Below are 17,066 nucleotides of genomic sequence, written 5' to 3' on the forward strand. Positions count from 1 at the left end.
CTGCATCTTTTAAGCCATTGCTCAAGTCAGAGTTGCTAATGTCCCTTGACTAAAGCAAGAAACACTATCAGGCCCAAAGTCAGTGTGGGAGGGGACAACACAAGGTCATAGATACAGGGAGGAGTGAAAGAACTGGGGGAAATACTACCATGGGAAGGTTAATTACGCATTGAACTAGGCTTAGGGTTTTCTGGGCAGGGTCGAGAAGGCTAAGGCTGCAAGGAAGTATAGAGTTTTGGTGAAAAAGTATGTTGTTTACATGAACAACCATGGGCTGCAGCTGAGAAGAAAAGGAAACGAGATCGGGGGTGTTTACAGACTGGGAGAAAATGATGTTACAACAATTTTGGAACCCATTCCAACATGGGCAGCTGCCATTCCCACACCAATAAGCAATTCTTGGGCACCAGCTGGGTGTCCTACAATTTAACTCAAATCTCAATTCGACAGGTTAACGGCACAGTCTTACAAGACTGCCCACCCCGCTTCAGATGTCAATCACAATTATGCTTACTGGGTTTAGATCTATATCGAAAATGTCTGAAAGAATAAGGAACAACAAAGTGATATAAATTGAACGCATGAAACTTATATGATGTTATAAAGCAATGAAACCTCAATAAAAAATAAAGTTTAAAAAGTGACAGAAACTGAAAAAGGACGAAATGGAACTTTTAGAAATAAAAAACATAGCAATCAAAATTCAAAAAATCATTGGATGGATTTAACAGATTAGTCACAGATGGAAAGAAAATTAATAACATGCTACGGACACCTTTCTAGGTTTGAGGTACTCATGTTTTTCTGTTCCATTTTATTCTATCTGAATTTTGAAATTCCTAGATGGTTGAGACCCAATAAACTGATTTCACACCTCCCATGCTATCTTTTATTCAATATAATTTAATTAAAACTGATGATTGCACCATTTAATGTAACAGTGTAAGGGAAATACAATTTATTTTTAAAAAACCTTTCATTACAAGACAAAGTTGAGGACTGAAATTTGTACCTCCGACAAATCCCTTAGGTGCTGGTTTCTCCAGAATAAACTAGATGCAGCTGACTTCATTAACGCCTCCCCTGTGGCTCTTTCACTCTTGGGCAGAAAGAGGAATCAGACTTACCTCAGGTAGAAGGTAAGTTCAGTTTTTGCTTTTGTCTTTTTCCAGTACGCGGGCCTCTCACTGTTGTGGCCTCTCCCGTTGTGGAGCACAGGCTCCGGACGCGGCTCACGGGCCCAGCCGTTCCGCGGCATGTGGGATCTTCCCGGATCGGGGCACGAACCCGTGTCCCCTGCATCAGCAGGCGGACTCTCAACCACTGCGCCACCAGGGAAGCCCTAAGTTCAGTTTTTAGTCTGACCTGGGGGTCGATAACATTTTCCATTGGGAAATTTTTAAGCTAGTGAAGTGCCACGTATGAAGTAAACTTAGTTAAGGTAACTGTAAGTATAGAATTAATACAGAGTTTATTAGACTCAATATTATATTTGGAAGGACTCATTGATTTCCACTGGTTACTAGTATTCACTAATTTGCGAGGAGACAAGAAAAATAAGGTCTGTGGAGTTTTTCATAAAGCTGATTTATTTATTTAAAAGGACTGACTTTTTAGAGGATATGTTTTTTATGTTTATTTGGGGGGTCAAAATGTAATTTGTAAATGAAATGAGGCTAATAGAAAATGGAAGTTGTTTTTGGTTTTGTCTCACAGATTGTTGAAATTTTAAAATTGCTGTCATGTTGATTCCCAAAATTATTTTGAAAATTTAGACTGACTGGTCTAAAAGACTGGGAGTATCATCAATGTTGTCTACTATTATTTATTCAGCCAACAAATATTATGAGGGCCCACTATGTGCTAAGCAATGGGCACAAATAAGAAAATGACTGCACTGTATGCCCTCCTGCTTACAGTGAGAAAGGGACGCATTGATCTGTAGTTACTAACAAGTTAAGTAGTGTTAGGTCTTCTGGGAGCAGGTGTGAGGGAAAGCCTGTTTGGGGAATCAACCTCTTAGTGAAAGAAGAAATGAAGCTGAGCTGTCTTGAACATGCACAGGTATTTGCCTGCTGATGAGGGGAAAAGCAATGGAGGCAAGAGAAAATTTTAAATAGCTCCAGATGGCCAGAGTTGGGGTATCCACTAAAGACTAAGATAAGGAGAGGATGAAAAGGGAGGTAACTCAAGATGAAAGAGGTTTTATAGGCTCAGCTAAGGACTTTGATTTTTTTTAATAACTGTGATAAAAAAACACAACATAAAATTTACCATTTTAACCATTTTTAAGTGTACAGTTCAGTAGTGTTAGGTATATTCACATTGTTGTGAAATAAGAACTTGACTATCTTATAAGCAACTGAGATGAATGGAATGGAAAGATTTTAGGCTAGGATTGGAGATTTAGGAAGATTGTTTTAGAAAGTGAGGGTCATAGGAGGTAAGGGATGTAGGTTAGAAAGACTGGAAGAGATTAAAGGACTCAAAGGCTTGTGGGAGTGATGTGAGTCGGGGTAGGTTTCTGGCTTGGTTGCAGGTTTTTTTGCCAGACGGGAAGTTAGAGAAGGGAACTCAACATACCACTGGCTGAGTACCAAGCCTGTATGGGCCAGCTTTCCAGGGACGTCACACTTGAAGCTAGCAGGCCACATCTAGCCAGAATGTATTTCGTTATCCCCTGCAATTAAAATAAACTTTTCTTGAGAAATTGAAGTATCAGGGAACACTGGAACCATAGTCCGTCAGGGAAAAAATGAGCAGAACTCACTCCATTAAAACAAACAAACAAACAAAATATCCAACACTTTTTATTAATGTATAAGAAACTTACAGAAAAGTACACAAGTAAGTGTACAGTTTGATGGATGTTCACAAAGCGAACGTACTCCACTAACCAGCATCCTTATCAACAAACCTTTCCAATAACCTTACCAGTACCTTAGAACCTTACCAATATCTCAGAAGTTATACATGTTTAATCCTAACAATCTTACGAGATAGATCACACTGCTGCCTCCATTTTAAATACGAGGAAACTGAAGCACAGACAGGTCACAAGGCTAAATACTGAAATTAGCTTATGAACCTAGATCTGCTGTCTGATCTCTAATCCCACGCTGTTGGAGAAGAAACAGGCTTGAAGGTGAGTTCAGCTTTGAATGATGCTGAGTGGGCGTCCTCCCACGGAAACCTACTTCCGGGCGTCGGAGCCACGGGAACCCCAGGTAACCAAGGAGTCCGCACCTCAGGTTGCCAGCGCCACCGCCTCCGAGCGCAGCCCCCCCAGCGAGCGGCCCGCGGCGTGCTGTGCAGACTCCCCCCACTGGAGGGCGCTGTCGCAGCCACGGTCAGACGCGTGCCTCTCTCTGTTGTCGCGATATTCTTGAGGCCGGAAGAACGTAAGATCGAAGGTCATGTAGACAGCGCGTCCCGCCCCCGTACCCCTAAGATCTCGCGTGAGTATAATTTCCGTCCTTTTGGCTCTCGGAGCAGCACCATGGCGGTCGGAAAGAACAAGCGCCTTACGAAAGGCGGTAAAAAGGGAGCCAAGAAGAAAGTGTAAGTGGTAACTACCGTGCCCCCCCGCTTTTGGGGCTCCTACTGGAGTCGGCGGGCGGTTTCTCAGTCGTGGTGTGGGCCGGATGGCGAGGATGCTAGTTGGATTGCGCGGGCCGTGCCGGGTTGGTAAAATCCGAACCGCGGCCTAGCGGATCCGGGTGCTGCTCTGCTGCGGACCCGTTGCTTCCCCCCTGGCCTTGTGGGCCTTATGCGCGCCCCTTTTGAGTCGGATTGCTGCCGTGACTAGGGACTGGCGTGTTCCGTTTTGTGAGCTCACGGGCCTTGTAAGTTCCTCGGGTAATGCCCTTCCAAGAGCTGGAGTTGTGAAAGGCACTTTTTTAGTCCACCCGGGACCTCGCGTCCTTCCCCTGCTTGGGCCGGGTGGAACCTGGGCGCTCCTGATAGCTTGAGGCCGTAAGGAGCCCGGGTTACCAGTATGTGTCTTAACGTAAAGTTGAAGAGACGTGCATGTTGTTTGGAGTCAGTGTTGCCGGTGTAGTGGAAGCACCGATGGATGGGTGGGTGGGGTGGGAGTGTATATGTTCGTGGCATAATTTACCAAAGTGTCAGGCCTGCACAGTGAAATACACATGGTGGGAAGAACTAGATTTTACATATGCGCCCCTCACCTAACCGAGAGGAATAGTTTACACCAGTGTCTGCATGTCAGTTAGCCTTTTAGAGTAATTGGAATGAGGGAAGTTAAAAAAATTATGTGATCTGCGATAAAATTTAAGCATGTTTTTAAATCCAGGGTTGACCCATTTTCTAAGAAAGATTGGTATGATGTGAAAGCACCAGCTATGTTCAATATAAGAAATATTGGGAAAACACTAGTCACGAGAACTCAAGGAACCAGTGAGTATATTATTCTTCGTTTGTATTTTTCTTAAACTGAGACATGTATGTATCTTGGTCTACTTTTCGTTGTGTGGTGGGATACATTAAGGAAGTGTCAGCTCTGGTTGCAGCTTTGGGCCCTTTGGGGCTTGTTTTTAGTGCAGCACTTGTAGAAGCAAGATGGCACTTTTAGAATTACCAATGAAATGTGCATGGGTAGTTTTGAGGTTCTAATGAGCCCTGTCAGTAAGTCGTTGGTGTCCATATGGATTTAGTTGACAGAAGTTAAGGTCTTTATAATTTATCATTAGGTTTCTAAACTTAATGCTTGAATATTAACTTGACTTTGCTTATGTGGTTCCTAACATTAACAATTGATTCTTGTTTTATAGAAATCGCGTCTGATGGCCTCAAGGGTCGTGTGTTTGAAGTGAGCCTTGCTGATCTGCAGAATGATGAAGTTGCATTTAGAAAATTCAAGCTTATTACTGAGGATGTTCAGGGCAAAAACTGCCTGACTAATTTCCATGGCATGGATCTTACCCGTGACAAAATGTGCTCCATGGTCAAAAAATGGCAGGTGAGAATAAAAGTTCTCTAAAGTGCATGGTGCTGTGCCGTGCATGACCAGAGATGTCATGATTTAATGTCAGGAAAGGAGCGTGTTGTGCATTTGAGGTTTAGATTTCATTTTAAGCCCTTGATGTTTTCTTGCTGTTATTAAGTGTGCGGTCTTGGATTGGCACTGTTGAACTTGAGCAACAACAGTGAGGCTGTTTAAATTAAATTTAGTTATTTGTTTAAATTGAGTTCAAGATTTAATATTGGATTATCAGGGTTTTTTTGCTGCATGGATTAGTGGCTGGTTCAAGAACATTTAGGTGCAGGTTTGCAGTTTTAGCTTTGCCTGTCTTCAGAATACCTTTGGACATCAGAATCTAGTGAATTTTATAAAGAAAGGATGGATTGGGCTAGTTTTGATTATCTATTGTGCTATAATAGGAGTGTGAGACTGAAATTTTGGCTCTTTTTCCCAGTTATGTTCTCTTTGGAAAGTAACTTAAAGCTTGTTAAGCCTTGGTTTCTTTATCTGTAAAATGTAGGTAAGAATATTAGCTCATGGAGCTTCCCTGGTGGAGCAGTAGTTAAGAATCCACCTGCCAATATAGGGGACCGAGTTTGAGCCCTGGACCAGGAAGATTCCACATGCTGTGGAGCAACTAAGCCCGTGTGCCACAACTACTGAGCCTGCGCTCTAGGGCCCTCGAGCCACAACTACTGAAGCCCGTGTGCCTAGAGCCTGTGCTCTGCAACAAGAGAAGCCACCTCAGCGAGAAGCCTGCGCGCCACAACGAAGAGTAGCCCTCGCTCGCCACAACTAGAGAAAGCCCGCGCGCAGCAATGAAGACATAGCTCAGCCAAAAAAAAAAAGAATATTAGCTCATGGAATTATGAGGATGAAATAAAAGATCCATGTAAACATGCTTAGTACAGAGCTTGACACAGCATTTAGTACCCATTGGTTTAACTACAGGAAATGATGGTTCAGATGTGTCTGGCTAACCATCACGTTTGGGGATGTTTTTGTGTGGGGATGAATGACGACAAAATGTTGCGGTCTCGTATGATATGATTATTCTGTTACATTTATTTCTGATACTCTCCTAAGGTTTTATAGTTGCATTTCTGGAAATATTTTAAGGTCCTTTCACTATGATTGTATTGTATTCATTTTTTAGACTAAGATAAAGTTAACAAAATGCAAAGAAGGCAATTCAGTTTTTGTTGGTACCTAATTTTTTTTTTTTTTTTTTTTTTTTTTGGTGGTATGCGGGCCTCACTGTTGTGGCCTTTCCCGTTGTGGAGCACAGGCTCCGGACGCGCAGGCTCAGCGGCCATGGCTCACGGGCCCAGCCGCTCCGTGGCATGTGGGATCTTTTTGGACCAGGGCACGAACCCGTGTCCCCTGCATTGGCAGGTGGACTCTCAACCACTGCGCCACCAGGGAAGCCCTAGTTTTTGTTTCTTGAATTTAGGTAGTAGTAAGACTAATGATGGATTTTTAAAAATTATAGTTGTGAAATTGAATATTTAATCCTCAGTGTGGCTTTAGTTTGGAACATAAAGGACATTTTAAAACGTATGTATTTAGTGTTATTACAAAATTTCAACTATTCAGAGCACATTTTTTTAAATGGAATAGGTTTAGATGTTGGTATTGTAGAGTCCCTTCAAACCTATTTTTCTCTTCCTTGCAGAGTTAAAGAATTGATTGGGGGAGGAGCAGGTTGTTAAAGGCTGGCATGTGTCTGTAAAAGGCATGTATATGTGAAAGGGGGTGTTGCTGTGGGGAGATAGTGATAATGAGATAGAGAAGTTACCTAGAGGGGAGAGGCGAAGACAGCTGAGAGGACTCCGTACTTATTTAATTAGATACGGAGGATAGTAAGAATTTGGGGTAATTGTTGGTAAGTTCACTTCAAGGAGGTTAACTCTGTAAATTAGTCATACTTAATATTGTGTAATGAGTACTTGGCCTCCACTTAAAAATTTTTTTTTTAAAAATTTATTATTTTTGACTGTGTTGGGTCTTCATTGCTGCATGTGGGCTTTCTCTAGTTGCAGTAAGAGGGGCTACTCTTAGGTGTGGTGCACGGGCTTCTCATTGCGGTGGCTTCTCTTGTGGAGCACGGGCTCTAGGTGTGCGGGCTTCAGTAGTTGTGGCATGTGGGCTCTAGAGTGTGGCCTCAGTTGTGCCTCGCAGGCTCTAGGCTTGCAGGCTCAGTAGTTGTGGTGCACGGGCTTAGTTGCTCCGCGGCGCGTGGGATCTTCCCAGACCAGGGCTTGAACCTGTGTCCCCTGAATTGGCAGGCGGATTCTTAACACGGTGCCACCAGGGAAGCCCCACTTTTCTTTAAATTAGATTTGAGAGGTAAAAATAGATAACATTAAAACCTGGCACATCTTTTTTTCACTAGACCATGATTGAAGCTCATGTTGATGTCAAGACTACCGATGGTTATTTGCTTCGTCTCTTCTGTGTGGGTTTTACTAAAAAACGCAACAATCAGATTCGGAAGACCTCTTATGCCCAGCACCAGCAGGTCCGCCAGATCCGCAAGAAGATGATGGAAATCATGACCCGAGAGGTGCAGACAAATGACTTGAAAGAGGTGGTCAATAAATTGTAAGTATTTTCCCTCACAACACAACCCTCAGATGAGACAAGGTGGGGTCAGACCTATGTTTAATTCTATCTGTGAAACCGTCTATCTGCATCTCTTGAAATGAAAGCATATTAAGTGTTCAGTAAATGTTATTTGTTGGTTTATTTATCCTTTTTTTGGATGAAGCTCTCTCCTGGCAGTGAGACTTGAAGCCCAGGACTTGCCTTTGCCTTAGAAGAGGCATTGAATAGATAAACCCTTCACAATCAGTAACGTATGGGAATAAGTGATGATAAAATGTTTCGGTCCCAGATGATGTCCGATGATAAAACTGTTAACATTTTTCTGATGTTCCCATGCAGTTGGCTAAGAGGGGTGTATGAAAAAGGCATAAGGCTTGGACTCAGAAGGCTCAAGTGCTAATTTTGCTATTAACTAGCTGTATAATTCAGATCATTTAACCTTCACCTATGAAAGGGCAATAACAGAATGAGGATTACTGTGGATTAAATGAAGTGTAGGTTTATTCTAATTTATCACTACTGGTTTGCAGGATTCCAGACAGCATTGGAAAAGACATAGAAAAGGCCTGCCAATCTATTTATCCACTCCATGATGTCTTTGTTAGAAAAGTAAAAATGCTGAAGAAGCCCAAGTTTGAATGTAAGTGAGAAACCACAGGATTCCTGAAAGAAAAAATTGTGTGGACAAATACATTGTTTGGTGGTTTTATGTTGTTGTTTTGAGGCCAGGTGATGGCACTTTTTTTGGTCTTGCCTACATAGTATTGAAGATAACTGTTTCAAGATACGGTACGCTATAACTAACAAAATTTCTTCTTCCTTTTAGTGGGAAAACTCATGGAGCTACATGGTGAAGGTAGTAGTTCTGGAAAAGCTACTGGGGACGAGACAGGTGCTAAAGTTGAACGAGCTGATGGATATGAGCCACCAGTCCAGGAATCTGTTTAAAAATCAGACTTTTAATGGTGACAAATAAAAGACCTCATTTGTGATACTTAATTTCTGATCACTCTTTTTAAATAATCTGACAATAGTCAGGTGTTCTGATTTGATAGTAATGTGGTGGATTTTTCTGACCTTTTTTATGGATTTTATTCACTGCTCTTAGTTACTAAGTAGCTGAGAAAGGGTAGTGATCTGTTTTCAACTGGAATGGTTTGGACGTGTTAGAGATGGTGAATAAAAGGAAACACTTCCTTACATGGGTTAAGGTTTTTTTTTGGCTGCGTTGGGTCTTCATTGCTGCACGTGGGCTCTTCTGTGGTTGCAGCGAGCGGGGGCTACTCTTCGTTGCAGTGCATGGGCTTCTCATTGCAGTGGCTTCTCTTCTTGTGGAGCATGGGCTCTAGGGCACGGGCTTCAGTAGTTGTGGTGCATGGGCTTGGTTGCTCCACGGCATGTGGGATCTTCCCGGACCAGAGCTTGAACCTGTGTCCCCTGCATTGGCAGGCAGATTCTTAAACCACTGCACCACCAGGGAAGCCCTGAGTTAAGTTTTTAAGGTGGTTCTCACATCATCTAGAAGGTTTGTTAAAACATTGCAGGGCCCTGCCCCTGGAGTTTCTGATTTAGTAGTTTTAGGGTGAGCTCTGAAATTTTGCATTTTTTTTTTTTTTTTGAAATTTTGCATTTTTAACAAATTTTCAGGTGATGCTGGTGGTCAGGGACCATGCTTTGTGAACCACTGTGCTAGACTGATAGCATAGTAGAAACGGAAGAGCTCATTGGCATTTGGGTTTTTGGGTTTTTTGGGGGGGGGGCGTTAAAAATCTAAATGCTCTCTTTTCTCTAGCAGTAAATGCCCCACTGTATCCCTTAATGGTCAAGCTGAAGTTGGCTAGAGAGAGAGAAATTGGTTATTGGTCTCCTATTAAGTGGGCATTTAATGCTGCCCACTATCCAGTATTTCCTCCTAGTCGGTCACCCATTCTGTTCTATACCTCTCTTCCCAAACCTCCAACTTTCTCATTCTCAGTTCAGCTGATGACCTTGCTTCTTGAGAACGGATGACAAGAGAACCTCATCAATGCCTATTATTTCTACCCTGCCATCTGTGCATGTGTTTCTCACTTTTTCTGCCTTCCCTCTTGTAACTGGGTGAATTATGCAAGGACAAGCATCAGATTCCACCTTCTCTTGCCTAGTCAAGTTCTTGGCTCCACCAATTGTCACCTTTATCAATATTCCTTCTACAAGTTCTATCAGCATACAGAAATCCTCTGCCCTTCCAGATATCCCCCTATTCAAATCCCTTATAGCAAAGTTCAAAAGAGTTAACCATATTTCTTGTGTTTAATTTTACTTTTCTTGAATCTGCTGCAACCAGTCTAAGGAAACTGTTGCCGTCAAGATTACCAGATTTAACCATTGCTAAGTCCAGTGGTTCATTCTTGGCCTTCATTTTACTTGGTCTCTATTAGTGACATTTGACAGTCGATTTTCCCTGTGTTTCTTAACTGTCTTCTGGAATTGCACCTCGGTTTTTCCTCCCATGTTGCTGGCTACTCTCCTTTGCTAGTTTGTTTCAGGCCTTAGTGTTGGAGAGCCCTAGGGCTTAGTCCCTGGACGTTTGCCAAATACTCTTTCTAGGTATTCTTACTCAATCTCTTGGTTTTAAATAAACTGTCAGATTTTTACTTCTAATCTGTACCTTTCTTTGAACTCCAGGTTTGCCTATCCAACTCCCTACTTGATATCTTCATTGGATGTCAGTGAGGCATTTAACATGTTTGAAATGGTGTTCCTGAGCTCAACAATTTTACCCACCCTTCTGTTTTAGACCAGAGTCCTCTGTGGTCATCCTTGACCATTCACAGTTCATTCAAAATATATCTGAAAACTAACCAGTTCTTACTACCTCTGTTGCTATCACTTTGGAGCAAGTCATTACCAACCTGGATTTTTATTGCTTACCTGGTCTCCCTGTGTCATCGTGTCCCTGTCTGTCCCCCTGCCCACACACTTTGTGGAAGTTTATTTTAGATGGTCAGTTCACCCAAAAGGTCTCATGTGATCTTGCCTCTGACCTGTCTCTTACTACCACTTCCCTTACTCTTCTAGCCAGACTGTCCTGGACAAGCTAGGAACATTCTTACTGTAGGGCTCTGGCACTTGTTCTTGCTGTGCTTGGAACACTCTTCACTTAGATGGCCACAGTGCTTGCTCTTTTACCTCTTAAGTCAGACCCTGCTGATCGGTTCATTTTATTAAAAACCCTGTCCTTCAGTCCTTGTTTTCCCTGTTATTTTTTTCCCTATAGTTTCACTTGTGGCTACTAGAAAAATTCCATGTGGAGAGGTTTTTTCTTTTATTTTTTGGTCCAGCTCACTGATGACAGGGGCTTCCTTTTCAGGGTAGAAAGAAATTGGGTCAATAGCGTGGTTGTTGAGGGTGGGGACCAGGAATTGAGTTACATAAGTGGTGGTTTTCTTGATGGGGGACATCATTTAGTCAGATGATGCTGCGAGTCAAGCTCCCATCTGCTACGTCTCTGAGTAGGGCTTGGCATGGTTCTCTTTTAGAAGGGTTCATTTGAAAATGCTTCCAAAAAGAATGTTTCCATTTTTAAAAATGGTTTGGCTTGTTTGATGATTGATATAATCAAGTTACTTTCTTATAGGCCAACTTGAGGGAGTTTTAACATCCATCTAATAAAAAATACTATAAGAGGTAATTCTTAAGTTTCCCATTTAATATCTTACATACTTAATACATAGATATTAACAGGTGGCTTTTCTCTACTTGATTCTTTCCACCCAGAGCAATTTATCTTGGTCTTTCACAGGAAAATTTCTGTAACCAGGGATACAAATTTTGAGTCTTTTGAAAATGTTATTGAAGACCTTTATGTTAAGGTATGACTGAAATAGGTAGCAAAACTAACACTTGATTTGAAATTGGCTTTTGCTTCTTTAATGTGTACATTTCAGCAGCACCACTAATTTGAGAGTGCTCATGTGGGGAGAAGAGATACTAGGGGGAGTATCCTAGATTATTAGGGTGAGCCTAATGTATTATACAAGTTCTTAAAGGTGGAAGTGTGAGGCCGAAGAGGAGGTTGGGATAATGCGATGTGAAGACTGCCCGATGTTGCTGGCTTTGAGGATGGAGAAAGGGCCAGGGGCCAAGGGAAGTGAGTGGCCTCTTAAAGCTGGAAAATGCAAAGAAGTTCTCAGTGACATGTTGACTGATAGAATGTCCCATCATTATCCCACACTGCATGCGTAAGTCTCAAAATAACACCACCACCAATATAATTACTGAGAACAGTTTTAAAACTTTTTGGCATATGGCCCACTACATTTTTACAGTATTGTGTTAACACTGCTTGAGCACATGGCCAGAACTTACATTCTCCTTCTTAGCCCTTGTGTAGTCTCAGTGCTACAAGTATATGTTCTTAATGCCCACTTCCAGTCTTTAAGTTCTGTGCTCTAGTTTTTTTGGTTGAAGCTTGTTCTCTGGTTGATTGCTCAGGAAGTTCATTTTCTGAGTTCTTGTATGTTGAATACAGTTGGTTATTTGCTTTATATCTGAAAGTCACTTTTACTGGATCTAAAATCCTCAGTTCGCTCTTTGAGCACCTTAAGTATACCACTCCTATTTCCTTCTGGCAATAAAGAATTGCTAATGGAAGTCTGAGGATAATTAATTTTCCTTCCCTTACAAGTCACTTTCTGGTTTTGGCTAAAAGCCCAAAGAATTTTTTGTTTCTTTAAAATCGAGTAATTTTATAAAATGGGTTTTGGTAATAGTCTGATTGAATAGTCTCAGGTATGCAGTACAGGCATACCTTGGAAATACTGTGGGTTTGGTTCCAGACCACCTCAATAAAGTGAATATCACAGCAGAGTGAGTTCTGGGAATTTTTTTGGTTTCCCAGTGCATATAAGAGTTGTGTTTACCCTATACTGGGGTCCATTAAGTGTGCAATAGCATTGTCTTAAAATGTATATAACTTAATTTAAAAATACTTTATTGCTAAAAAATGCTAACCATCATATGAATCTTCAGTGAATCATCTTTTTGCTGGCAGAGGGTTTGAAATATTGCAAGAATTGCCAAAATGTGACACAGACGGGAAATGAGCAAATGCTGTTGGAAAAATGACACCAGTGGAACTGCTTGATGCAAAGCGTAGTCAAACCAAGGAATGTCTGTACACTCTTTATGTACAGTTTCAAAAAAAAACTGTTTTGGGGGGGTAAAATTTTCCTAAATTACAGTTTTTGGCATTTGTTCTGTTTACTTGCCTTTTTTTTTTTTTTAATTATTTTTGGCTGAGTTGGGTCTTCATTGCTGCGTGCAGGCTTTCTCTAATTGCGGCCAGTGGGGGCTACTCTGTTGCAGTGCACGGGCTTCTTATTGCGGTGGATTCTCTTGTTGCGGAGCACGGGCTCTAGGCGCTCGGACTTCAGTAGTTGTGGTTCACGGGCTCTAGAGCGCAGGCTCAGTAGTTGTGGCTCACGGGCTTAGTTGCTCTGCGGCATGTAGGATCTTCCCGGCCAGGGATCGAACCCACGTCCCCTGCATTGGGAGGCGGACTGTCAACCACTGCGCCACCAGGGAAGTCCCTCTTGACTTGTTTTTAACAGGACCTTTGCCTATAATCTTCCGGCAGCTGTTGTAGTCCCTAACCATCCATGGTGATAAACTCCTTGGGATGTATCTCTGTAAGACACATTGGCCAGTTACTGCTCATGGAATAAATTTGGCCAGTTTCTGTTTTTGAATGGCTTGCAAACTAAGAATGGCCTTTCAATTTTTATATGGCTGAAAAAAGTTAAAATATTTCACTACATGTGAAGATTGTATGAAATTCACATTCCGGTATCCACAAGTAAAGTTTTATTGGAAGACAGCCACATTCATTCATCTTCATGTATTGTCAGTTGCTGCTTTTTGCACTACAGTGGCAGAGTTGAGTAGTTGTGACAGACCATATGTGGTACCCTCATCACTTTGCACTACACTGCAAATCGCAGTGACTTAACTCCACGTTTTGAGTGCCACATCTATGACCTGTGTAAGAAAATATCCTCAAAGATGTAATACATAAAATCTCATTACACATAAGCATTAACAGGTGAATCAGTTTTTTTCTCGCATGTACAGATGAATCTTTAAAAAAATAGCACTTCAAATAAATTAAAAGGGACAACCATCAAGTGTTCAAATTGTGAAGAAATAGTTGAAAACCTAGACTCCAAGCTGCCAGGTGAATTGATTTAATGATGGAGGATCCCTAACTTTGAACCCTAATTAGGTGAAATGTTATACTCTTCCCCAAAAGAAAGGTCTGTATTATAGAAAAAAATTTACTCAATAATCATCATAGTTTGACTTCATTAATAGAAATTTTATAGAGATTTGTTTCCTCTCTTTATGCTTATGTAATATCCTCAATTTTGCCTCTTGGCCGTTTACAGAAAAAGCTTACTGGCACATGCTGTAAATAAGGAAATAAAGCATTCAAATCCCATGGATAGGGTTTCAGCAAAACTCACAATGAAGAAAAAGTTATTTATGAAATAAATATTTTATGAGTATTTATGTATGTGTGAGGTCCTCTGGGCCAGTCCAGTGTACTATTACACTTCCATTGCTAAACGTGAGATTGACTGAAAGGAGGCCTGACTCCTTGTTGGATGCTTTGGGTATTGGAGACCTTCCTGGTCAAGTAAAAATAGTGTTTTCTGGAATGTGCCAGCCTCAGAAACTCTTGGAAAACTGTCTCCCACCCCATTACCTGAAGCATAGCTGCTGCCTCAAAGGGACCCTCACTTCACAGAGACCCTTAAGTACCTGGACCTGAATCACCAGTGGCTCAGCTAAGTTAAAAGCTAATGGTATCCACTGTGCTGCTGTGGCTGTCCAACCTCAACGCCAGCTATACAGAGCTAAAGTGAATGTGGTTGGTCACTGCTCAGTGAGCTGAACTCAGGGGTGTTCTCGTAGGTCTGGTCATGAACAGTCACCTTTGCTGACTCTTGGGCCTGCCACTTCCAAGACTATTCAGGCAGATTAAAACACCCCTTTTAGAGGCCGTATGTTGTGGGAACAAATTGTGGCTGCTGGTTGGACCATCTGGGTCACTCATGTAGATGCCTGTGGTAAAGGCCAGTTCTCTGATATGACCTAGTAAAATCAAGGTGCTGATCAAGCCTGCACCACCCAGACTGCCCTCACACATGGCTACATGTCCACCATCATGGGCTGTGCACACAGTAAAGAACTCTTCCTCATGCATGGCAGACTTGTGACTCCTGCCAAAAGTCAGCCCATTTGTCTTGAGGTAGTTGAGGCCATATCACAGACTGACTACTGATGGACTAACTACACCGGTCCTTTGGTCACCTTTCAGGGTGGCTGATGGTGCCTCAGCACTGTTGACACACTTTTAGGTTACAATGTTGCTGTCCCAGTCGGATCAACTGACTGTGGCCACACAACTGCAGCCCTTCAAGCTAGTATGTCATATGTGTCATGTTCTTAGTTTTCCGGACCACTTGCAATCTAGCAATGTAGCACTTCTTGTTACAAAGGCCACCTGGCAATGAGCCCATAGGGTATTTGATGGCTGTTTCACAGCTGCCTACCATCCACGGATATCTAGCACTCTTGAGCTTTAAAAAGGTTTCTGACTTTGTCACCCTCACCTCCTGTACTACATACCTTACTGGGTCACAGAATATGGCAATCCCCCAAAAAGGATCATCTCATCTTGGCTGCCTCCAGGATGATAATCAGGACAGATGGTCTAGGTCAAAGTAGGGATAACTGGAGAAAATATGAAATTATAGGTACAGATTTTGTGGCAGTGGAGGGAAGACAACCATGGCACCTGGGAAGAAAACAACTTAGATCCCAGGGAAGGGGAACAATTAATGCAGTCTTTCACCCCTAGGTCATCAGTTCTCAACCTTGGGCCTATTGGTATTTTAGGCTGGATAATTCGTAGTTGTGAGGGACCGTCCTGTGCATTTTGGGACATTTCGCAGTATCGCTGGCCTCAACCCACTAGATGCCAGTAGCACCTTTCCCCAAGTTGTGACAAAAATGTCTTCAGACATTGCCAAATGTCCCCCATGGGGCAAAATTTCCCCCAGTTGAGAACCACTACTTTTCATCTAAAACTGCTACCTGAATCAAGTGGCAGTTGCAGCCAACAGTCTGACTTGCTACTGACTTGTCATTTCTGTCCATGTGCTATGTAAACAGGAAAATTCATATAGACATGGTTGGTCCTGAACTATTCTGCTGTGCCTGGTGCCATCAACAGCAGCTTCCAAATGCAAATGAGTACAAATGTACACACAGAACAACACAATCTTGATTCAGTCTGGCTGATCACATGCTTTTTTAAAACAATTGAAATATAGTTGATATGCTAGTTTCAGGAGCATTACATAGTGATTTGACATTTGCATATATTATGAAACAATCACCACAATAAGTTACTAAACTATTCCGAAAGTTATTACAATACTGACCATATTCCTTATGCTGTATGTTATATCCTCATGGCTTATTTACTTTATAACTGGAGGTTTGTACCCCTTAGTCCCCTTCACCTATTCTGCTCCCCACTCCCCGGCAACCACAGAAAACTAGTTCTCTGTATCTAAGTCTTTTTGTTGTTTGTTTCTTAGATTACACTTACAAGTGAGATCATATATTTATCTCTGTCTGACTTATTTCACTTAGCATAATACCCTCTAAATCCATCCATGTTGTCACAAATAGCAAGATTTTTTTGATGTCTAAGTAATATTCCATTGTATGTATATACCACATCTTTATCCATTCACCTATTGTAAAAATGCAGTGAACACTGGTGCACATATCTTTTCAAATTAGTAAATACCCAGAAGTGAAATTGCTGGATCATATGCTAGTTCTGTCTTCAGTTTTTTGAGAAAACTTAATACTGTTTTCATAGTCACTGCACCAATTGACAATCCCACCAGCAATGCATAAGGGTTTCTTTTTCTCCATATCCCAGATACTTGTTATTTGTTGTCTTTTTTGATGATAGCCATTCTGACAGGTGTGAAGTGTGGTTTTGATATGCATTTCCCTGACAGTGATGTTAAGCATTTTTTCATGTGTCTGTTGGCCATCTGTATGTCTTCTTTGGAAAAATGTCTATTCAGATCCTCTGCCCATTTAAAAATTGGCTTTTTCTTTCTTTTTTTTTTAAACGTTGAGTTGTATGAGTTCTGTGTATATTTTGGATATTAACCCCTTACTGAATATATTATTTGCAAATATACTTTCCCATTCAGTAGGCTGGCTTTTTGTTTTGTTGATGATTTCCTCTGCTGTGCAAAAGCTTTTTAGTTTGATGTTGTCCCATTTGTTTATTTTGGCCTTCATTTCCCTTGCCTGAGAAGATAGATCCAAAAAAATATTGCTAAGACCAATGTCAAAGAGCATACTGCCTATGTTTTCTTCTAAGAGGAGTTTTATGGTT

At 41.6% G+C, this 17,066-nt stretch overlaps 2 protein-coding genes and 2 non-coding genes across 10 annotated transcripts in view; 3 read left to right on the forward strand and 1 right to left on the reverse strand.

Moving 5' to 3' along the window:
• Positions 1-3,414: 3,414 nt before the first annotated feature.
• On the forward strand, positions 3,415-8,791 carry RPS3A (ribosomal protein S3A). Its single transcript, XM_060147739.1, has 6 exons — positions 3,415-3,561; positions 4,316-4,419; positions 4,794-4,981; positions 7,380-7,588; positions 8,122-8,231; positions 8,418-8,791. The coding sequence occupies exons 1-6, from the start codon at positions 3,500-3,502 to the stop codon at positions 8,537-8,539; spliced, it is 795 nt and encodes a 264-aa protein (XP_060003722.1). The 5' UTR covers positions 3,415-3,499; the 3' UTR covers positions 8,540-8,791.
• LOC132520176 (small nucleolar RNA SNORD73) lies at positions 5,995-6,062 on the forward strand. The gene has a single exon (XR_009540527.1). It is a non-coding gene; the product is annotated as a small nucleolar RNA SNORD73 (small nucleolar RNA).
• On the forward strand, positions 7,850-7,921 carry LOC132520175 (small nucleolar RNA SNORD73). Its single transcript, XR_009540526.1, has one exon. It is a non-coding gene; the product is annotated as a small nucleolar RNA SNORD73 (small nucleolar RNA).
• Positions 8,792-11,319: 2,528 nt separating the features above from the next.
• The window catches only part of SH3D19 (SH3 domain containing 19), a 196,068-nt gene continuing 190,321 nt past the window's right edge, over positions 11,320-17,066 (reverse strand). For 2 of the 7 annotated variants that reach the window (XR_009540256.1, XR_009540252.1), the window contains 2 exons: positions 15,266-15,370; positions 13,416-13,612 (listed from right to left, as the gene is read on the reverse strand). The gene's annotated coding sequence lies outside the window, so the exon portion shown is untranslated. Of the gene's footprint in view, positions 11,384-13,415; positions 15,371-17,066 lie in introns of those variants that run through there. The other 5 variants (XR_009540255.1, XR_009540251.1, XR_009540253.1 and 2 more) reach the window with 4 other exon arrangements.

Source organism: Lagenorhynchus albirostris, chromosome 4, assembly GCF_949774975.1.
Source record: "Lagenorhynchus albirostris chromosome 4, mLagAlb1.1, whole genome shotgun sequence".
In the NCBI taxonomy this organism is placed as follows: domain Eukaryota; kingdom Metazoa; phylum Chordata; class Mammalia; order Artiodactyla; family Delphinidae; genus Lagenorhynchus; species Lagenorhynchus albirostris.